Source organism: Gracilinanus agilis, chromosome 1, assembly GCF_016433145.1.
Source record: "Gracilinanus agilis isolate LMUSP501 chromosome 1, AgileGrace, whole genome shotgun sequence".
Classification (NCBI taxonomy): Eukaryota; Metazoa; Chordata; class Mammalia; order Didelphimorphia; family Didelphidae; genus Gracilinanus; species Gracilinanus agilis.
In genome coordinates, this window is record NC_058130.1 from 15,128,928 (window position 1) to 15,151,915 (window position 22,988).

Sequence of the window (22,988 nt, forward strand, 5' to 3'; positions counted from 1 at the left end):
ATATAAGTGAAGGACAACAGGGGGATGGACTTTTGCTTTGTTGATACCCTGGTGTTTAAGAGGGTTAGAGGAAGCTTTCATGTATTTGGTGGATTCTCTATGATGTACAGCGGAAAGGAGGTAACAGCTACTCTGGTTGAGAAGGCATCTGTGTGTTGGAACTCCTTTTGCAGGCGTAACCATGTCAGTGAGCTCACATCTCTATTGATTGTATTTTTGAAAACCATTTAAGTTCCTGGGTATTAGCTGTGCTACCAGGAAGAATTTATGAACAAGCTGTGATTCTAGGACTGTGGTGATGATCTTCATGTAATAGTGATACTTTCAGACAAAGCTTTGCTAAAACAGCCTAGGAAAGCTCTTGTTTTCTTGTTGCAGCAAAATAGAACATGGAAGGAAAGGTGAGTTAGTTTTCCTGTTGATTGTTTATCGGGATCCCCCGTGGTCATCGTTCTTTTTTTTCATCAGTGTCTTAAAAAGTACTTGGTGTACATGCTATTATCTTTCTTCTGGTAGTTGATTGTTATCTTATTTTGTTATGCCTGTATAAACCCTCATTAATTTGGATTTCTATAATTTGGAATCTCTGATAATTGGGACAGCGTCTGGCTAAAAGGACCTTATTACTAAGCAAATGAAAAGTACTTACTACTCCAGTGGGCAATTTAAGCAGGATCAGAAGGGAAGTATCAGCCTAGTGAAGAAAATGGTTTTTCAAGAATAGGAGAAGTGATTATTAACATATAAGCAGTGGAAAAGATAGCACTTAGTAAGACTGGGTGCTGGTGAGTGTTTCATGTTATTGAAGCTCATTACCGTTTGTTTAGACCAATTCTAAAGTAATTGTCTTCGTTTCAAAAATATTTTTCTACTGCATAATTTCCACAAATTCAGACAAGTTTCTCTCTTTCACATTAGTGAGGTTTGATTTTTCTGTTCTATCATGATCATGATGCAATATGGCTAATGATTATTGTTTTTTTTGCCACAGGAAAGTAACCAAACAGAATATTTGAAGACAACTCAAGAAAAAGAGCAGCAAGAATCCTTAGCTCTTGAAGAATTAGAATTGCAGAAAAAAGCTTTACTTTTAGAAAGTGAGAATAAGCTTCGGGACCTACAGCAAGAAGCAGAGACCTATAGAACTGTAAGTTAAAAAAAAAAGAAGTCCTAGGAATGGGCCTTTGGACAAATCACTCCAGTGTTTCTGGGCCTCAGTTTCCTCATATGTAAAATCAGGATGTCACTTTAAGTGATGGCTAGGATAGGGGTTGGCATTACAGCCTTATGGGCTACATCAGGCCAAATGCCTTTTTTTGATTTAAAAAAAAAACATAAAACAAAACACCTGTAAAAATCCTTTATTTTGCAGACTATGCAGAAAGGAAGTAGCCTGGCTTGGAGACCATAGTTGGCTGAAGCCTGGCCTCTCCTTCCTTCCAGTTCTGAACTGTTATGGTTCTAGGGCTATGTATTCATTCATACATTGTTTAAATAGAAACAGTTTTTTCCCCACTAGCTTATTATGTGTTTCATTTGATGTGAATTTGATATCACTGTTTGTTTTCAAAAGTGAATCATGGGGCCAGCTAGGTAGCATAGTGGATAGAACATTGGGCCTAGAGTCAGGAGTACCTGGGTTCAAATCTGCCTTCAGATTGGTCCTTAGTGGGTAACCCTAGGCAAGCCTCTTTAGCCCAATTGCCTCACCCTTACCATTCCTCTGTCTTAGAATTGATACTAAAACAGAAGGCAAGGGTTTAAAAAAAAAATCTGATACTATGCCATTATTGGTGTGAGTATAATTGAAAAGCTAGTTCATTAATAGTTTGTTGTCTTGAGGGCAGCTGGATGGCTCAGTGGATTGAGAGCCAGGCCTAGAGACAGGAGGTCCTGGGTTCCAATCTGGCCTCAGACACTTCCCAGCTGTGTGACCCTGGGCAAGTCACTTGACCCCCCCATTGCCCACCCTTACCACTCTTCTGCCTTGGAACCAATACAAAGTATTGGCTCCAAGATGGAAGGTAAGAGTTTTAAAAAAAATAGTTTGTTGTCTTTTTTTTTTATTTTTAAAAATTTTTTATTTTAAACCCTTAACTTCTGTGTTTTGGCTCCTAGGCAACAGAGTGGTAAGGGCTAGGCAGTGGGGGTCAAGTGAATTGCCCAGGATCACACAGCTGGGAAGTGTCTGAGGCCAGATTTGAACCTAGGACCTCTCGTCTCTAGGCCTGGCTCTCCATCCACTGAGCTACCCAGCTGCCCTTTGTTGTCTTTTTTAACCTATATACATGTTGATGACTGCTTTTAGACATTAATTGATATATGCTTTTTGTTTAAACAAAGTTGTTGCAGATTTATTACAAACAGAATTGTTGCAAATTTATTGCCTATCACTTTGACATTTCCAGGGCATTTAAGTGGCACAGTGAATAGCCCTGGAGTCAGGAAGACTCATTTTCTTGAGTTAAAAATCTGGTCTTACATACTTACTGTGTGACCCTGGGCAAGTCACTTAACCCATCTCCTCATCTGTAAAATGAGCTGGAGAAGGAAACAACAAACCACTCCAGTGTCTTTCCCAAGAAAACTCAAATGGAGTCATAGAGATTTGGATACAACTGAAAATGATTCAACATTTCCTTGATAGATACTCATCAGGAGACTGGTAGGCCTTTTGAACCATCAGCGTTAAATAGCACTGAGAAACTGGCACAGATTTGGCTATACAAGAGCTTTTCCTTTCTGTAAATTTGGAGCCTTTCAGAAGGGAAACCCTGTGTAGTGAAGAAAGCACTGGCCTGTGAATTGTCTGAGGACTCCTGGGTTCTCGTTTTGGCCCTGCTACTGACTAGCTGTGGGACCCTGGATCAGTTATTCTTGTTCACTGTGGCTCTGGTGTCCTCACCTGGGAAAGATTTCCATTGGACTAGTTTTATTCTCAGGTCACGGTTCCTATTTCTCACCGGTATTTGGTCTTTTTTGTCATAGAAATAACTATTTTGGGTAAAAGACAGATGGCATTACTTTTAAAGGCTCTACCTAGAGTATTTCTAAAAAGTTTTGATAATAGAATTCTCTCATCTATGATAAATGTTCTGAAGTGATAAATTTAGAGGAGAAACTTCTTGCCTTTTTTCTTAAGATTTTTAAAATAAAATTAGCAATGAAGAAGGCATGGCATATTCCTCCTGCTGCCTAATTTGATGGACAAAACTGAAGTAGTTTGTAAATATGTTAACATTTGTCATGCTGGTAAATGACTGTCTCAGTTAAAATACATGTATTCTCTTCTTTATAGAGAATCCTGGAGTTGGAAAGCTCCTTGGAAAAATACTCTCAAGACAGCAAGAATCAGGTAGAGGAGGTGACCTTTCAAATGGAATCGGAGAAAAACAAGCACAGGGCAGAAATCACAGTCATGATAGAAAACCATAAAGCAGAGTTAGAAAGTTTGCAGAAACAACAGGAACAGCTTTGGACAGAGAAAATGCAAGACTTACAGCAATGTCATCAGACCGAAATCGAGAAATTGAGGGAGAAATATGAACAAGAACAAGAGTCATTATTAAAAGAGAAGGAGACTGTGTTCCGGGGACACATAGAAGAGATGAATGAAAAGACATTAGAAAAGCTTGATGTGAAGCAAACAGAATTAGAAGCATTATCTCTGGAGTTGGCAGAAGTATTAAAAGTTCGCCAGAATCTGGAAAAAGAACTTTCTGTCTTAAAGAATGAAACAGATCTAATAAAGCAGGAGTTTGAGGCAAAGCTGGATGAACAGAGAATTCAGCATCAGCAGCAAGTTGACAGCATGATTGAAGAGCAAAAAATATCTGTCCAGAATGTTGAGAAAATAATGAAAGAGGAAATCAATCAACTGGGCCTTCTTTTAAAGGAAAAGGAGCGACACTTGGAAGAGCAACAAGCACAACAGCAAAAACTAGAGGAATCCATTAAAAAGGCTGAAACTGAACTTAAACAGGCATCTGATAAGATGGATATTTTTCAGTCACACCAAAATAACTCCAATGAGCAGGTTAAAGCTTATGAAAGGCAGCTGATGGAATTGCAACAAAAATGGACTGAGATGGAAGTAGAGAAAGAACGTCTTGAAAAACAGGTCATTGAGACTGATGTGCAGAAGAATCATCTCAATGCCCAATTGGATTCTTACAAAACTCAGGTGGAAGATTTAAAGCTGCAGCTAGAGAAACACAGTCATGAAATGGATCAAAAACTAGTGTCTCTAACTGATCGATATGAGTCTCAACTAAGAGATCTGAGCATAGAACAAGAACAGACCAAGCATAGTTTGGCTGAAAGGGAAAATGAAATTTTACACATGAAAGAATTACAAAACCAGGAAGTGGACAATTTCAGGCAGAGATTGTTAGCCAAAGAAGAAAGCCTGAAGACTGTGGAAAAAGAGTACCAAAGCAAATTAAAGAATCAAGAAATCAAGATGGAAAAAATTAAGCAGAAAGCCAAGGAAGTGCAAGAAACCTGCAAGAAGAAACTTGCTGATCAGGAAGCTAAGCTGAAAAAGGAACTTGAAAACACACAGGTAGAGTTTAGCCAGAAGGAAAAACAGTTTCATGAAAAAATGTTGGAGATGGCCCAGGCCAGTTCTGCTGGAATGAATGATGCGATTTCAGAACTGAAGAAGAACCAAGAGGAGCAAGTGGAAAATCTTTCAGCTGCACATCAGCGGGAACTGAATGAAATCGTGTTAAATTGGGAAAAGAAAGTCAGTGAGCAGGCAGAAGAGCTTCAGGAGAAGCATGAGAGAGAGCTTCAGGAGAAGGAACAAGAAATGGCTGAGCTCAAGCAAGAACTTCTGGCTGTCCAAGCTGACAAAGAGTTGGCCAGTAAAGAAGCCACCTTTCTGAAGGAAGAAGGCATGAAGCAGGGGGTGCTGGTGGGTGAGTTACAGGAGCAGCTAAAGCAGAAATCTGCCGAGATAAAGACGCTGACCCAAAATGGAAGTGACACGAAGGGCCGGCTTGAAACACTGCAGGCAGACTTGAGTCAGTCTGAAAAAGAGAGAGCTTCTCTTCATGAGCAGCTCCTTGAGTTGAAGACACTGGAAGAAAATGATAAGCTCAAGTTTTTGGAAGTGACTGAGAAGCTGAAAGCCACTGAAGAGCAACTCCAGGCTTTGAAATCTTCACGTGAAGGATATGAGAAGGAAATCGAGGCCAAATATTTGCACTTTGAGAAATTGTCAGAAAAACTAGCGGCAGACCTCCGCATGTGCTGCCAGGAAGCTGAAGTCTTACTACAAACTAAAACTAGTGAACTGATTGAGAAGAGTAACAGTAAGATCAATGCTGCTCTTTCGAGGATTTCTCATTGCCAACTTCAGACAGCGAAGGTGAAAGAGGCAATCCTAATCCAAACCCTTAAAATCCCCGAACTAGAAGCAAAGCTCAGACAAGTGACAGAACAACGGGATGAATTAAGTAGTTCTTTACAACAATCAGTTCATCAGTTAGAAGAAAAAGAAAATCAGATTAAGAGCATGAGAGCTGACATTGAAGGCCTTGTGACAGAAAAAGAAGCCTTACAGAAAGAAGGAGGACATCAGCAGCAGGCAGCCTCTGAAAAGGAGTCTTGTATCACTCAACTAAAGAAAGAACTGGCTGAAAACAGGAACGCTGTCACCCTGATGAAAGAGGAGCTTCAAGAAAAGAAAGTGGAAATTGGCAACCTCCATAAGCTTGTGAGTGACCTGAACACTCAACTTGAGAATAGCATTAGCTTCACAGAAAAAGAAGAAGCTGTGTCTTTGATAAATAAACGGCACCAAGATGCCCAACTAGAACTGCTCAATCAAATCCAAGCTTTATCCTCAACAGTTGACACCTTGAACAAGGAGAAAGCATCAGCTCTCGAACAGGTGGATCACTGGATGAATAAATTCTCAGACTGGAAGAAGAAGGCACAGTCAAAGTTTGCACAGAATAATAATGCTATTAGAGACTTACAGATGCAATTAGAATTAAAAACAAGGGATGTTAGTGAAAAAGATGAACAGATAAATTCATTAAAAGAGAACCTTGATCAGGAAAAAAAAAGTGTTGAAAGTTGGAAGAATGAATTGGAAGAAAGCGAGAGTAAGAAGGAGAAACGTGAGGGTGATTTAATAGCCGAGTTAAATGTCCGGTCAGCAAGAATTGCAGAGTTAGAGGAACATGTTAGCCAGAAAATAACAGAAAATATTTGCTTATCTGAGGAACTTAAAAGACGCTGTGAAAGTGAAGATCAGCTTCAGCATGCCCGAGAGCTGGGAGAAGAGCAGGTGCTGCAGCTTCAGAAGCAGGTGGATTCCATGAAATCGGAGCTTGAGGCTCAGCAGAGGGAGATGGAGCTTGCCATCACTTCCAGTGGGAAGAGCAAAGAGGACGAGTTAAAGGTGCTGCAGGAACGACTCGAGGCAGAAAATGCCGCCAGATTGGCAGAACTGAAGAAGAAGGCAGAGCAAAAGATGGCCGCCATCAGGAAGCAGCTGCTGTCCCAGATGGAAGAAAAGGAAGAACAACGAAGAGATGCAGAAAACCAGCTGAGGGAGATGACCCAGCAATTGCAGGAGAGAGAACGTGAGGTTCAGCGCCTCCGTGAACAGCTTGGACCCATGGATGGACAGGTGTCCAAGCAAGCAGGAGAGGCTGCGATCCCAGTGGTGGCCTCCAGAGAGTCCTCTGTGCAGCCAGCAGAGGGGGAGAATGACAGTGAGAAAACGTGTCAGGCCAAGACGCAGGGGCTTCGGACAGAGTCAGAGCTGGAGGAGAAAGTGGTGGTCAGTCATCTTCAAAATGAACTTGAGGAAAAAAGCAGAAATTGTCACTCCCTCATCACTGAGGAGCATGATCTGGGTAAAAATGATGGTACTGGGCAGCAGCAAGACTTGGAGAATGTCATTGGAATGGTGGACAAGGCCCAAATGGGCCAGCCTTTGGAGGAAGAGATAAAGACACCAGATGCCTCCTTGGCAAGTGAGATGCAAGAACCCAGAGTTGGAGTAGAACTACTGACATCCAGTCCCAAACATTTAAACACTTCTCAGAAGCTGGAGGAGAGAGGGAAGCCAATGGAAACTGTAGGGGAAGGTGGTGAAGAGAGCATGGGGACCCACATGGCCCAGACTCAGCCAGGCCCTGGCTTGCAGAGCCAGCAGGATGGCCTGAAGTCAGAGCTAGAGGAGGCTGAGCGTGACAGACAGAGGCTGCGAAAGGAGATAAATCGCTTGCAGAGAGATCTGCGGACTCTGAGGAAGGAGCATCAGCAAGAGTTAGAAATCACCAAGAAAGAATGTGAAGAAGAGATGGAAAAGAGAATAAAGTAAGTTTTGTTAATTCTCTGAAAGTCAGCAAACACTCAATGCCTTGTGTCTGCTAAGAGTCCTGGTAGGTGTCCCCACGGACCTTCCACTGTACCCCAAGAGAAATGGCAAATAGTCACCTAAGGGAGGGGGAGAGTATCAGTAGCAGAGAAGGCCCTTCGGGAGGATCCGAGTTGTCCACAGAAATCTCCATGGACACCAACCTGCTAGGCTTAAACGCAGAGCGGAGTTGTTTTCATTTTAGCCTGGACGCAGGAGGGAGCTATCCTGGGAAGTGGTGCAGGTAAACTTGTGTTTTTAGGAATAAATGTTCATTTGGTCGGTAATTCTGTGGGGAGTGGAGCAGAGGAGAGAGACTGAAGAGAGAAGGCCACCAGGTAGCGGCAGCTGCTGCAGGAGTTCAGAGAGAATGTGAACCAGGGTCCTGGGCAGGGCAGCTGCAGGAGGATTGAAGAGAAGGGGCTAGATGGAGACAAGACACGGACAGCCTTGGAGAGAACAGCCTAAGAAAGAGGGTGCGATCTCCAGGCTTCTGGCCGAATTAGATATGTAATATCAAGTTGTTTATCTGTAGCTTGAAAAATGTCTTCTTAATATTTGCAAAGTAGAAACGTAGGGAATGTTCCATGATTACTGTAATGCAAAAATAGCATTTCTCTTTCCTGTAAGTGATTTTTTTTTTTTTTGGGTATGAAGACATTTGATTTTACGTTTTTGTTGTACAGAATGGAGCAGGAAGACAGTGAACTGAAACATAATTCGAAGTTAAAACAGCTAATGAGGGAATTTAACACCCAGTTGGCTCAAAAGGAACAAGAACTAGAAGCAACAATCAAGGAAACCATCAGTAAGTAAAGCACAAATACATTCTCCCATGGGCTGCAGTCGTACCAATATAGCTGTCATCGAAGCCCTAATCTTCCTGCCAGGGCACTGAGGGCTTTCATGAAACTAAAAACAGGCCAAGCCCCGAGCCCAACCGTTCTTTCCCCAGGAAACACTATGAGAGAAGCTGGTGTTGGCTGGGAGCTGGGCTCTCCTTAGAGCAGGGAGAGAAGGGGAGGAAATGCCCCTCAGACTCACCATGAGCTGAGCCCCAGCTAGGCCGAGAGAGGGCCTGAATCTGCTTCTTGACTGGTGGCAGCTTTGAGTCAAAAACCTCTGGTGATTGAGAGCGCCCACCTGTGGGAGTGCGTGTACGTGAGCGCGTGCGTGTGCGTGTGCGTGTGAGTGCTGTGCACTTTAGTTAAAATTCCTGCCAGCCTGTAGAGGAGCCAGATGTAGGGGAAGAAAAGATGATGGAGCGGAAGCACATTCAGAGGCTGGAGCGTGCCGAGCACTCGTGGGGAACGCAGAAGGGATGGCCCTGTTGGCTCTCCTTGGGGTGCTGTTGGCTTGGCTCAGGGCTGTGCGTGCGCACTTGCTTGCACACATCTGTCACTTCATACATGAATTATGTACGTGTACAGATGCTCTTCTGTGGGATGGCGATGATAGTCATTTCTGATTGAGATCATTACACTTGGGGCAGAAGGAGGGCTTTTCCTGACTAGAAGGGTCTCTCCCTGTCTAATGCCTTGTCCATCTTTGCACACTTGCTTTGTGTTTGCCAGGTAAGGCCCAGGAAGTGGAGGCGGAGCTCTTAGAAAGCCATCAAGCAGAAACGAGTCACCTGCATAAAAGAATTGTGGATAAAGAAGAAGATTTAAAAAGAACAGCCAAAAGATATGAAGAAATCCTTGATGTAACCCTGGTTTTATTTGCTTCTTTTAGCTTGAGTTAAGTTTATTTCCTCCCAGTCAAAGGTGAAGTTAGAGGGTTCCCTTCTTTCTGAAATGTTTCTGTTCCATTAAGTGTTCAAATGGAAGACTTTTGTGTGATACGGACTCCATTCTTCTGTGGCTTCAGCCCACGAAGGAGCTTGGCTTGTGTGTTAGCCTCTGGGCCCAGCTCTGGATCTGATCCCTGCAGGTGTCGCAGTCTCAGTTTCCTCATTGGTTCAATAGGGAAGTCATCGTGAGACGATTTAAGCAGAATGAGGCAGAGCCAAGTGCTGTCACTGGGTTTAGCAGAGCAGTGTTTTGGTCTGTTCCATTTTGTTCATCTAGCATTGCCCGTGCTAGGCAGGCATGTGACTTGATAGATTGTGTTAATTAACTTTTCTTTTCATCTCAAAGGCACGAGAAGAAGAAATGACTGCTAAGGTGATTGAACTTCAGACCCAGCTGGAACAGCTACAGAAGGAGCACAAGCATGGACTCCACCAAGAAGAGGGGAATCTAAGCAGTGAGAAAGTGAGAAAACCCCCTTTCCTGTGGCTCTTCTCTGTGTGTGAGAAGCCCCATGACAGGCTGAGGCAGGTCCAGATACAGCAAGGTGTTGTTCTTGTTCTCGGGGAGCTTAGCATCGCGAGGGGGACCAGGGGAGAGAACATGCCCCAGACGAGCTTCAGACCTTCAGAGTGGAACCTGGAGAACTGAGAAAGGACAGATGGCTGAGGAAGGACAGACAGCCTGCACTTGGGAAGACAAGGGGAGGAGGCAGGGGGAGGGATCCTGAGAGAGAACAGCTTGCCAGAATGTGGGTGGAAACCTTGCTGTCCTGGGGTGGCCTTCAGAGCAGGATGGCGCTCTGCCCTCTTAGGTTCTGGACAGGAGGACTTGCTATATCCTTAGCTCACACGAGTTCTTTCGGCTGGTAACATGCCACACTTTTGTTTCCTATCACTAGGGGTTGGAGGGAGGTGATGAAACTTCATTCAGTGTCTGCTTTGTGCCAGGCACTGTGCTAGGCGCTTCCAAATATCTCATTTAATCCATACAACTCTCAGAAGTGGGTGCTGCTATTATCTCCATTTTAGAGATGAGGAAAGCAAGGCAGGCAGAAGTGAAGTAACTTGCCCACGAATCATGTGCTCTTATTGAATGTGACACTAAGCTGTCACTATCGATACTGAGCTTTTAGCCTACCGAGGCCTATAGGATTTCTGTTTTTGTTTTGTTTTTTATGGACTATAGTCTAATCCTTCCTGATCCTGTACTGTGTAATTAATTTTTTTTTAACCCAAGTGTAAGACTTTACATGTGTTCCTTTAAATTTAATTTGATTTGGTTTGGTCCATTGTTTGAGCCAGGGTTTCTTCCCATTTCTGTCAAGAGGTACTTAAAAAAACATTCAACCACATCTTTATTTGGTTTTTAGGCCCATTATCTCTCTCCCTTCCACCTCTTCTGCCTTGGAGTCAATGCACAGTATTGACTCCCAAGACCGAAGGTAAGGGTTTTATTAAAAAAAATTTTTTTTCTTAGATCCTTCTAGATCTTCAAGTTAATAAAGACCTATTTCAATCTAGTAATTCACCAGTTTTGTATCCACTTAACTGTTCTGGTATCCAGCTTATGATACCCATAAGGGTAGCATTGCCTCAAGCTTTCTCTTGAGGGTATAATGAATATTGGACATTGAGACAGTTTTCTTGTTACCAAGAAGCTTTTTTTGAACTTAATTTTGGGACATAATTCTTTTTTTGGATAAAGCAGAATCTTTATTCTATTTTAATTAAAGGTTTTTTTGCATCATTTTTGTTGTTCATTCGTTTCAGTCATGTCCAACTCTTTGTGACCCATTGGCGTTTTCTTGGCAAAGATACAGGAGTGGTTTACCATTTCTTTATCCAGGTCATTTTACAGATGAGAAAAATTGAGGAAAACGGGGTTTTCCTGGTTCACACAGGCAGTAAATGTCTGAGGCTGGATTCCTGACTCCAGACCTACCTAGCTTTATCCACTGTGCCACCTAGCTGCCCTTTTGGTCATAATAGATGACATTTACTATCATTTTAAGATTTATTCACCTCTCCAAATCTCATCCTACCCTCAAGTCTACAATTTAGTTATTCTGCCACTGGCTGGTGATAGTTTTGGCCATTAAGTAGCAAGACCTAAGCTGATGGACCCTCAGTCAATCAATAAACAGTTACCAAAGTTCAAAGACAGTCTGTGCCCTTGAGCTCACAGTTGTAGTGGAAGAAAAGCATGCAGATAACCATGAACAAACAAGCTATAGATCTAATGGAGGGAAGGGATTAGAATTAAGAGAGATTGAGAAAGGCTTCCTGTAGAAGGTGGAATTGAACTGGTAGAGAAAGTACCCAGAACCATGGGATGATATATATTGTTAGAGGAACAGGGAGAAGGCCAGTGTCACTGGATTCTTAAATATGTGGTAGAGGGTTGTAAGAAGACTGGAAAATTGGGCATTCGGAAGTGGTGAAAGGGCAGTTTATGAAGGGCTGTGAAGGCCATCTAAAGGATAATTATAGATGAAAACTGTCATGGAAGAGGAGTATCGTTTTCTAATATTTTTATGATTAGAATATAGCTCTTCTATTCTTATATAGCTGTCTTAACCAGATAAAGTCAAACCACTTTGAGTAATGCAAATAATTTTCCATAGCAAGCTTTCAGGATAAACGAGTAGGGGCAATTTGTTGTTGTTCTCACTCATTTCTAACTTGGTCTTTGACAATTCACACAGTTTCCTGCCATTCTCAGCCACAGACACTGTCATCTCTGTCAAGACCATTAGTGATGGCCATCCTGGAGGTTTTAGTTTGCTATTCTGCTTCCCTCTGTTTCAAGCTCCTGCCTCTTTCTGTGACCTGAGAGTGACCTAGTGAAAGTTCCAATGCTAGTTTTGCACTGAAAAGTTCTCCTTATTCATGACCTCTTGTGGTGGGAAGAGCATTAGATCTGTAGCCCTGAGCTTCCAGGTAATCCATTTCACTGTCAAGAAGGTCCATTTCCTTCAGAATTAGGAATGTAGTCTCAGGCTTGGTGTGAAGAACGCAGAATGTGTGGAATTGGTGAGTGGGAGCTGCTAAGATTTTTGAGACAGGAGGGAAGTAGGCTTCATCTTAAGCTTGTAAACCCTTTCCCACTCCATGATTTCAATCTAGCACCTCTTTAAAAACTAAACTTGAGAGCCATGAGAGAGAGAATTTGAATAGGCAGAAATATTGCCTTAAAATTCTTTTCTCAAAGAAGCTGAATAATTTATATCAAAGGAAGCATTTTTGAAGAAAATTTAAGGTGGTTTATATCCAACATTGATTTCCTCACAAATTGAGCACTGATTGAACAACTAGCATCTTGGCCTGTTACTTCTTGCTATTTTCCTGTCTTATCATTTTTCATGTTTGTTTCAAGCAGAAATGTTACCTTTTTTCTTTTTTCCCTTTTTTCAGGTAACAATAATGGATCTCCAGGTAAGTCCTGCTTTTCCTCGGCTTAGATTGGACAAAAGTTCTACCTTGTCAGGAGGATTTTTTGGTATAACTGAGTTAGGAAGAGGCTGCTGTTAAAAAGGAAAAAATTCCCTGCACAAAAGTGTGTCATTGTATTAATGAAGCATATGTTTGCTTGAAAAGTCCCGTTTTGTTCTTTCAGACCCAGCTGGCCCAGAAAACCACTCTGGTCAATGATTCCAAGTTGAAAGAGCAGGAGTTCAGAGAGCAGGTGAGGGAAGCTTCATGGCTTTATGTGGTTGCATAGGCGAGCACGAGCTCACGCAGGAGTCCCTGGTGCTCAGAAGGCAAGGGCAGGCAGCTTGCTTGGCCACACTGGGGCTGCCCAAGGAGGGGCAAAGGGGCTCAGGCTAGAAATGGAGCCAGTCAAAGCTTTCAGACAGATTGGCAGTGGGAGCAGATGTGGTTACTACTCTTTTAGCCTGAGTAGTAAGCTAAGGAGAGGGGTGTGGAACAGGTATCAGTAGTGCTTTTTTACTTTGAATATTGAACACCTTTGATTTGGACCAGTACTTTTAGTTAAACTTGACTTTCATTTAACTAGAATTATACTGACTAACAGTTGGATTTGAAAATTTTCTGAATTATAATTCAAATTTTCTTTCAGAATCAGAATGATTATTTTTTATAAAAAAATCAAATTTTATATGATGAATGTAAAATTAATCTTAATGTAGAGATTTAAGGCAATCTCTAAATCTCTTTAGTTATATGTAACTGGAGAGAGAATGTTTTTATTGCTTGTGGAGCATTTATCTTTGGATAAAATGTTGGACTTATGTTTCTTATAAGATTTTAAGAAGAATCTTTTTCTTTTTTTTTTGGCCCATAACGTAAAAAATAATGAATCAATTAGTCAAAGCTCATTCTATTCATGGATTTTCTTTGTATACAAAGGTAATAAGTATTGAAGCTCACTATATTGCCAAAGAAAGTCTTTCCTGGCCTTTGGAAGTATCACTTCTGAACTAGATTGACTTGAGTTGTCAGCATACACCTACAGAAATTTGCCCATTTCTTTTGTTAGCTCCTACCGTTCTTTGGTACTAACTACCATTCTTTCTGGGTTTTGTGTTCCATGGTGTCTTTGGGTATCTTTAGTGGCTTTGTTTGTGTTATTTAAGGTCTATTCTGAGAAATATTTAAATGTTCTTAATTCTTTTAGTCCCCAGTCCTCAAATCCTTGCGTGGGGTGGATTGTTTTAACATTAACTTTAATGGATTTCTACCTTGGCAATATTTTTATAATCTCCATTTTTTTCATCTGTTTTGTTGCTTATTTTTAGATTCATACATTAGAAGACCGTTTAAAGAAGTATGAGAAAAACATATATGTTACAACAGTGGGGTCACCTTACCCAGGTGAGGATAATTACCCATTTTTTTCCCTAGGCATTAAATTTAAAAAAAATTTCTTAAAAGTAATCCTTAAATTCAATCTGGTAAGATTTGGAAGTAGTATCCTTTGGAGTTAAATAGCTACAAGACCAGGCAAAGTCTGCGTAGATATTGAATCTTTTGAAGTGGTTACTTCTAGATCCTTTAGAAGATCTGGTTGCTTTTGTAATTCCTATTCTTTAGGAAAAGTTGTTTTTTAAAAAACCCTTTTTGTTTTCTCAAATAATTTTTTTGTGACATCAGACACAGATATTTAGCATTCTGATTGGAGAATATGAGAAGGAAGAAATGAATTAATTTCAACTAAAATAGATCCACTGAGTGAGGTAGAATTGAGTATGCTATTTTTCAGGATGAGCATTCAGCTCACAAAGTCTGGCTTGTTACCTTTTGTTGATTGAGGAACTTAAGAGGGAGATTGATGGAAGACAAGCATTGAACCTCTTGGTTGCTCCCTTTACCTCACCTGAACTGTGTTGGAAGAAGCTACAACCCGGTCACAGGTGTTTTAGATTGTGAGTCAAGGTGGAGTATATAATACCTGCTTGCTGTCTGGTCAGTTGGCACTTCTTAACCCATCATTGAAGTGCCCCTTTTCACCAAGGGAATAATTTTTTTTTACTTCTACCTTCTGACTCCAGGTTTCTTTATTTGAGTGAGTCATCATTTTTATCCCATGCACACTCATGGAGCAGATAGATGGCTCAGTGGATTGAGAGCTAGGCCTACAGATGGAAGGTCCTGGTTTCATATCTGGCCTCAGACCCTTCCTTTTCCTAGGAAAGGAGCAGTTGCCTGCTGGTTGGTCTGGCTCTCTCGTGTCTCTGTACTGCCAGACTGATGTTCCTAAACCATCGGTCTGGCTATTGACACTATAGTGGTCTAGCCACTACGAAAAGTTCTTGCATGGGTTTTAATTACCTGTGGAGGGGAGCTAAAGACTGAGGAGAAATGGGTAAAGGTTAAGGACTAGAGGGAGAGAGACATAGTTTGAACAAACAGACAAGAAACTTCAGTGTCCTGTCAGCAGGCCAGCACACAGAGTCTGACCCACTGCACTGTTTATTCTAGGATTTTTCAGCATTGGGGATTTTTGGGATGTCAGTCAAGCAAGGGAAACAGTAAAGGTTTTAACATAATATTGGGTCCAATTACAAGGTAAAGGAATGGGTAGCAACACAACTGTATAGTTAAGTGCCCAGGAAAGAAGCTCATTTGAAAGTCTTTCCTGACTTTAGTCAAACCTTCTAGTTCCCAGAACTTTGGTCCAGATGGAAAGTCAGGCCTCTGAGTTTCCAAAAGACCCTTTCAATCTGTCTGCCATCAGCTGTACAATAACAGAGGCTTAATTTTTAAGTTCAACAAAATTTTAGCCCAATCCAATTTAAGGATTCATAAATGAGTCATGTGAAATATTATAACTATATCCATAAGTCTGATCCATGAACACTTTGCTCATTAGTCAGCTTTTGAATACATCTTTAATATCTTCATGATTTGTTATAATTGAAACCCTTCAGACACAGCCTTCTTACTTCCTCTTCATCCTTTCAAATTCAGTAAACTTCATGGGCACTATAAACTTCTCCTGTTAACATTTAAAGACCTTCAAAACCTGGTCCCTCCTTTCTTTGCAGTCTTCTTTTATGTTATTCCTCCACACACTGATGGTCTAGCTACTCTAACCTACTCACCCTTCAAGACTCTTCAAACATCAGCTTCTGCAGGAGCTCTTTCCTGGTCCTCCCAGCTGCTGGGCCTTTCCTTCCTCTAAGATGGCCATTGTGTCTCCCTTGTATATATACCTGTTTATGTGCAGATGGTCTCCTCCTGCATTAGAATGTAAGCATCTGGAGGGCAGTGGCTGCTTTCACTTTTTAGGTGTAGCACTCAAGGATTTCTAGGGCTCTTGTTAGGTCTGTTGGTCTTTTTCTTTGAAGAGTGTGTTGGGGTGTCTGGCACATTCCAAAAGTCATTCAGAATGCTTCACCACATTGTGCTTGTTTGTGGTTACTGTTTTTGAAATATCTCTTTATCCACTTTTTATTTATTTAAGGCAAAGTTTGAGGCCCCAAATGAATTGGATTCCACAGAAATGGACATAAGTAGTAAGGGCTTGTGCCTAGATGATCTCTTTAGCAGGAACACTTACACTTCCCTTCTTGGCACATTTTCACTGGCTGTTGTTCCATGCTGGAGTTCTTTCTCTCCTTATGGCTACCTCCTGCCTTCTTTCAAGGCTCAACTAAAAGGTCTCCTTCTACAAGAAGCTTTTCCTGATCCTCCTTAATACTAGAGGCTTCCTTTTGTTGATTACTGCCAATTTATTCTATAGAGATCTATTTTTTTGGGTGCAAGAGCAAGGGCCCTATTTTTTTGCATTTCTTTGTATCTCCAGCTGCGGGGACCTGTTCTATTGAATTGCCTGACATCTGGAAGGGGGAGGTAAAGGCTTCTCATAGAGAAATCTAAACTGAACCTGGAAGGAATAAAGGAAGGACTGTGTTCCAGACAGGCATAGCACCAACTTTAGACAGCAGCAGACAGGCCAGTTTGGCCAATCATAATAATAGCCCACATTTATATGGTGCTTTAAAAATATTTCTGATTTTTATTTGAGGAAAGCTAGGACTGTTGATTTTGCTTTTCATTGTGTTTTTCTATACTTTGTGTCTTCAGCATTTTATTTTTGAGTAATTCCCATTCCTTCTAGGCTGACTTGCCCTTAAAGATAACTAGACCTAAGGATCCCAATTGCCTTTTCTCTAAAATTCCTAATGTAGCTATTCTCTCTAAATTTAGAAGCCATATTTTAATCTTCTTGGCCTTCTCTTTCTTCTCTATAACAAATCCCAAGATGTCACATCCTCAAAAGGTTCCTCTCAGTTCTGGCCTAGCAGCCAGAGCAGCCTAATTGGGGCAAATGCATGAATGAATAATTTATTAAGTACTTCTTCTCTACAAAGCCCTGTGCTAAGCACCAGGAATAAACATAGAGAATTAAGACAGTTCTTGCTCTCAAGGAGCTTCCATTTTAATGGAGGAAATGCTATATATTATAAGGATGATATTAGAAAATAAGTTTGCGCCTAATTTTATTTTTACAATATGGAAGGTTTCAGCTCCAGGGTAGTTGGAAAAGTCATGTGATGATTAGTACTTAGGTGATACTGCTTCTTCTTTGATGGCAGTTTTAGTGTTATTATTCCCAGGGATCTTGGGTTTAGGGTCTTAAGCTTTCTCCCTTAGGGACTGAAGAGAGATCATGGTCATGGTGAGCATGGTGGTTTGATGTAGTTGGCATGTGCTGCTACCTATCTACCTCAGAGTGCCCAGCTGCTTCAGCTAGGTTGGTTTGCCTGCCCTCTGCCTATTAGTGGTGATGCTTGATCTTTCTTCCACAGGAGTTACTTTCCTGGATGATTGTTTGTGAGGCTGGGCTAGATGTAGCAATGGTAGTGTGAGAATCACATCTAGAATAGAATTTCCTCTTGTTTGTTCCTTTGCCTTTTCAGTGATGAAACTAACCTTAAGGGAAGTCAAGAAGTTATCAACCACTCTGCCTTTGGCAGAAAGAGAACACCCCTAGGTCATTGATCAAGACCTATTTCCATGTTATTGATGTTTGCTTTAGGGTACTCATTTTGAGTTAGTATCCCTAATTATATCTCCATCCACCCATGTCATCAGGCAGTTATTTTTCTTCTGTGTTTCTACTCCCACAGTTCTTCCTCTGAATGTGGATAGAGTTCTTTCTTATAGGTCCCTCATAGTTGTCCTGGATCATTTCATTGTTGCTAGTAGAGAAGTCCATTACATTTGATTTTACTAGTGTATTTGTCTCTGTGTACAATGTTTCTCTTGGTTCTGCTCCTTTCACTCTGCATCAGTTCCTGGAGGTCTTTCCAGTTCACATGGAACTCCTCCAGTTCATTATTCCTTTGAGCACAATAGTATTCCATCACCAAGAGATACCACAATGTGTTCAGCCATTCCCCAATTGACAGGCATACCCTGGTTTTCTGTTTTTTTTTTTTGGCCACCACAAAGAGTGGCTATAAACATTTTTGTACAAGTCTTTTTCCTTATTATCTCTTTGGGGTATAAACCCAACAGTGGTATGGCTGGATCAAAAGGCAGGCAATCTTTTAGTGCTCTTTGGGCATAGTTCCAAATTGCCATCCAGAATGGTTGGATCAATTCACAATTCCTATTTATAGTGTTTTGTAAATAGTTCTGGTTCTTCACTTTACTTCAGTTCATACAGGCCGTCCCACATTTTCTGAAACTGCTCACTTCATTTTTGTGGCACAATAGTATTGCATTGCATTCACATACTTCATATGCTTGAGCACACTGGGGCAGTGGAAGCCTGCTGGGCCTATAACCCAGAGGTTGATGGATTGAAATCATCCTCTGCTACTGACTAGTATTTGGGCAGTTTAGGTGGTACAGTGGCTAGAGCACAGGGCCTGGAGTCAGGAAGCCTTATCTTCCTGAGTTCAAGTTTGACTACATACACTTAGCTGTGTGACCCTGGGCAAAACATTTCAACCTATTTGCCTTTGTTTCCTCTTCTGTAAAATGAACTGGAGAAGAAAATGACAAAAAATTCTAGTACCTCTGTCAAGAAACCCCAAATGGGGACAGGAAGAGTCAGATAACTGAAATGCCTCAAAAACAACTATAGCTTGTTCAGCCATTTCCCAAAAGGTGGGCATCTCCTTAGTTTCCAATTCTTTGCTGCTATAAGAAGAATGGCTATGAATATTTTTACACATGCCCCTCATTGCTTTTAAAAGATTTAAAATTCAGACACCCTGACGGTAAGATAAGTACTGTTCTTACACATGTAAAAATGTATCCTTGTGCATTGTTTTAAAGTAACAAACCTCCTTACTAGTTCTTGGCTGTATCATCATTTCTGACATAATTCTTTGATTAAAAACTTAGGTTGATGTAGTTAAAAGAAATTAGTAGTTGTAAAATCTGGAATTAGGTTGAAATGATGCCATTTAAGAAGTTGTAACTATTATGAGGATCTAGTTAGTTGATGATACTTAAAATGAACTTAAAATTGGCAGAGGGCATATGTTATCCTTTTTTCTCCCTTTACCAAATATATTTTTATTTAATTATTTCTCAATTACCTGTAAACAATTTTAATATTAAAAAAATTTTTTTTGAATTCCAAATTTTCTCCTTTCCTCCTATCTCCTTTGCCCTCTTTGAAAAGGCAAGCAGCTTGATATAAATATTTCATGTGAAGTCACGCAAAATATATTTCCATAATAGTCCTGTTGCAAAAAAGACAGACAGAAAATAAAACCCAAACCCGAGAAAAATAAAAAAGGTAGAAAAGTTTGCTTCGATCTGCATTCAGTCTCCATCAATTCTTTTTCTGGAGGTAGAGATCATTTTTTATCACAAGTCCTTCTGGGTTGTCTTGAATCATTGCATTGATCAGGATAGTGAAGTTGTTCAGAGCTTATCATCATGCATTATTGCTTTTATTGTGTACAGTATTTCCTTATTCTGCTCACTTCTCTTTACATCAATTCATCTAAGTCTTCCCAGATTTTTCTAAAAGCATCTTACTTGGCATTTTTACAGCACAATAGAATTTCATCACAATCATATACCACAACCTCTACTTCATGGGCATCTTCTCAGTTTCCATTTTTTGCCACCACAAAAAGAGCTGCCGTAAACATTGATGTAGAGACCTTTCCTTTTTTTTAGTGTTAGAATCAGAGTAGAGAGCGGTTCAACATTTTTTATTAGTGCCTTCATTATAGATATGGAAGGAGGCATGCTTGGCCAATCTGAAGATAAGCTAAACCAGGTAGGATCGTGGTCATGTTGATGAGAGAAGCAGGATCCACAATTGCAGAAAAATGGGTCATTTTCTTTGTTCTGGAATTAGGATTTTATTGGTTTGGGCATTCCTGGTAAAGAAACCCTATTTACCAGCTTCCCACAATTTTAGGGTCACTTAGCAATTAAATGACTTGACTGAGAATTACATAGGCAGGAAATGTTAGTGGTGAAGTTTGGAGAAAGGTCTTCCTGTCCATGAGGCCACTCTACCACCTGCCTTGGGGAACAGAAGAGATAATCCTATGAGCTCAGAAGAGATCAGTGTAAAGCACAGTACTTGGCTAGAGTCCACATTGACAAAGCCGCCCCAGAATGTGAACTCTTAACTTATTTTAAAAAAAAGGCTTAGTGTCCCAAATGAAAGAAGTGATAGTTGTGTCCTGCTTTTTCTTCGACTACATCTGAATTGATGGTTTCAGTTCAAGTCTCCATGTTTTAGGGAAGAAATAAACACACTGGAATGCCTTCAGAAGAAGGCCACTAGAATTTGGAACTATGCCCAAAGGGCTTTAAAAGACTGTCTGCCGTACCACTGCTGGGTTTATACCCCAAAGAGATCATAAGGAAAAAGACTTGTACCAAAATATTTTAGTCTTGTACAAAAATATTTATAGCCACGCTCTTTGTAGTGGCAAAAAATTGGAAAATGAGGGGATGGCCTTTGATTGGGGAATGGCTAAACAAATTGTGGTATCTGTTGGTGATGGAATACTATTGTACTGAAAGGAATAATGAACTGGAGGAATTCCATGTGAACTGGAAAGACCTCCAGGAATTGATGCAGAGTGAAAGGAGCAGAACCAGGAGAACATTGTATACAGAGATGGATACACTATAGCATGATCCAATATAATGGACTTCTCTACTAGCAGTAATGCAATGATCCAGGACAATTCTGAGGGACTTATGAGAAAGAATGCTATTCACATCCAGAGAAAGAACTGTGGGATTAGAAACACAGAAGAAAAACAACTGCTTGAACACATGGGTTGATGGGATATGATTGGGGATGTAGACTCTAAGCAGTCACCCTAATGCAAATATTAATGATATGGAAATAGGTCTTGATCAATGACACATGTGAAACCCAGTGGGATTACTCATTGGCTACGGGAGGGGGGAGGGAAGAAGGGAGGGAAAGAACATGAATCATGTAACCATGGAAAAATATTCCTAATTAATTAAATAAAAGTGTTCAAATTTTAAAAAAGGCCTCTAGGATAATGAAGGAACTGGAGAATCTTTTGTACCAAGATCAGTTAAAGATATTAGGGGGATTTAGCTTCAGGAAGAGACTTTAAAGGGCACTTGATAGTTATCTTCAAGGACCTGAAGAGGAAGCATTAGACTTACTATACTTATTCCCCCAGTGAGTAGATCTAGGTACAGTGGGTGGTACTTGAAGAAAGATAGACGAGATGAGATGAAGGGAATAAGATTCCTCCAAAGGAAAATGAGTGACAATAAGTTCTTCCTCAATCAAGTTTAAAGTGGAGAGTACCTATATGGATCCATTTTCTTCTTAACTCTCCAGCAATTTCCCTGCTTTTAATCTTTAGTCTCTCCTTACTCCAGCCACCAATTATGCCTAAGTCTCCTTCAACCTTAAACAAACAAACAAACAAACAAACAAACACCCTCTCTAGATCTGGTCGTCCTTGCAGCCAGTATTCTCTATTTCTCTTCCTGTTCTCAGTTATGTCCTTTCAAAGGTATCTATTTGTCAGTGCTCTTACTCTCTTGTAAGCATACTGAGATCTGGCTTCCAATGTCATCATGCAACTGAAACTGTTCTCCACAGCTAATCAATGACTCTCCTTAAAAATTTTATTTATTTTCAAATGACTAATGATCTCTTATTTTCTAAATCCAATAAGTTTTTCTCCATTTTTGATCTCTCTGCAGCATTTGTCTCTTCCCCATCTTTCTCATGGATATTTTATCTCCAGCTTTTCATGATCCTGTTCTCTTTCTGTTCTTCTCTTACTTGTCTGACTTCTCCATCTCAGTTTCCTTTGATGGCTTACTATCTATGTCACATCCACTGGGTGTGGGTGCTTCCCAGATCTATATCCTGGGCTTCATTTTCTTTTTTATTTTACTCCCCTACTTGGCATTCTCATGGATTCAGTCATAGTCTCTGGGCTGACATTTCCCATTTGTGTTCAGCCCTAGGACCTCTCTTGAACTTCATTTGCCTTGGACATCTTAAACCATGTACTGCAGACATCTCAGATTCAACCTTCTTTTCCCTACTTCTGGCATACCTTTCTTAAGAATATCTATTCATGTTGAGGGTATTGCTATCCTTTCCTTCATTCAGGTTCACAATTTTGTTATTATCTCCTCTTTCACTTATTCTCCTAGCCAACAGTGACTAAATTTTATCATTTCTATCTCTATTGTCACTATGTCCCCTTCTCAGTGTTCATACAACCATCACCCTAGCTTACGAATCCTTATCACCTGTCATCTGGATCATTGCAACAGCCTCTTCATTAGTCTTTTTGCTCACGTCATCTCTAATCGATTCTCATCTGCCAAAGAATCTGACTGTGTCATCTTCCTGCTCAGTGAACTCCACTGATTCCAAATGTTAATGCTTCTTTTGGCCTTAATGGCCTCCCCAAACTGGCTCCTTCTTGACTTTGTGGTGGTTTTATGCCTCATTCTCCCTTGTGTATTCTCTATAGTCCACTTGATATTTCTTGTACTATATTCATCTTCCGTCCCCCTGGGCCTTTGTGTGCTCCCTGGATACCCCCATATTTGGAATACTCTCCCTCCTCATCTCCAAATCTTTGAATCCTGGGAGTTCTTTGAGACTTAGCTCAAGTCCCATCTCTTTTGTAGGCCTTTTTTCTCAGTTTTTCCAGCTGTTAATGCTTTCCATTCTGAAGTTACCCCATATCTACTTCAGGCGTAATTTATACATGTTGACTTCTCTGTTAGAATGTCAATTTCTTGTGAATGTGGGACTGTTTTTGCCCTTTTTAGGAGGCATAGAATCCACACCATTTAAAACATTACCTGGCACATAATAATAATGACTAATGATGATAA

The 22,988-nt window shown here is 40.7% G+C and overlaps 1 protein-coding gene across 2 annotated transcripts in view; it reads left to right on the forward strand.

Moving 5' to 3' along the window:
- Positions 1 to 22,988, forward strand: part of GOLGA4 (golgin A4) — a 98,138-nt gene that overhangs the window by 61,272 nt on the left and 13,878 nt on the right. For both annotated transcript variants that reach the window (XM_044657505.1, XM_044657579.1), the window contains 8 exons: positions 992 to 1,147; positions 3,299 to 7,341; positions 8,068 to 8,189; positions 8,956 to 9,086; positions 9,520 to 9,636; positions 12,588 to 12,608; positions 12,790 to 12,858; positions 13,934 to 14,009. In XM_044657505.1, the coding sequence (XP_044513440.1) occupies positions 992 to 1,147; positions 3,299 to 7,341; positions 8,068 to 8,189; positions 8,956 to 9,086; positions 9,520 to 9,636; positions 12,588 to 12,608; positions 12,790 to 12,858; positions 13,934 to 14,009 (4,735 nt within the window). The remainder of the gene's footprint in view (positions 1 to 991; positions 1,148 to 3,298; positions 7,342 to 8,067; positions 8,190 to 8,955; positions 9,087 to 9,519; positions 9,637 to 12,587; positions 12,609 to 12,789; positions 12,859 to 13,933; positions 14,010 to 22,988) is intronic.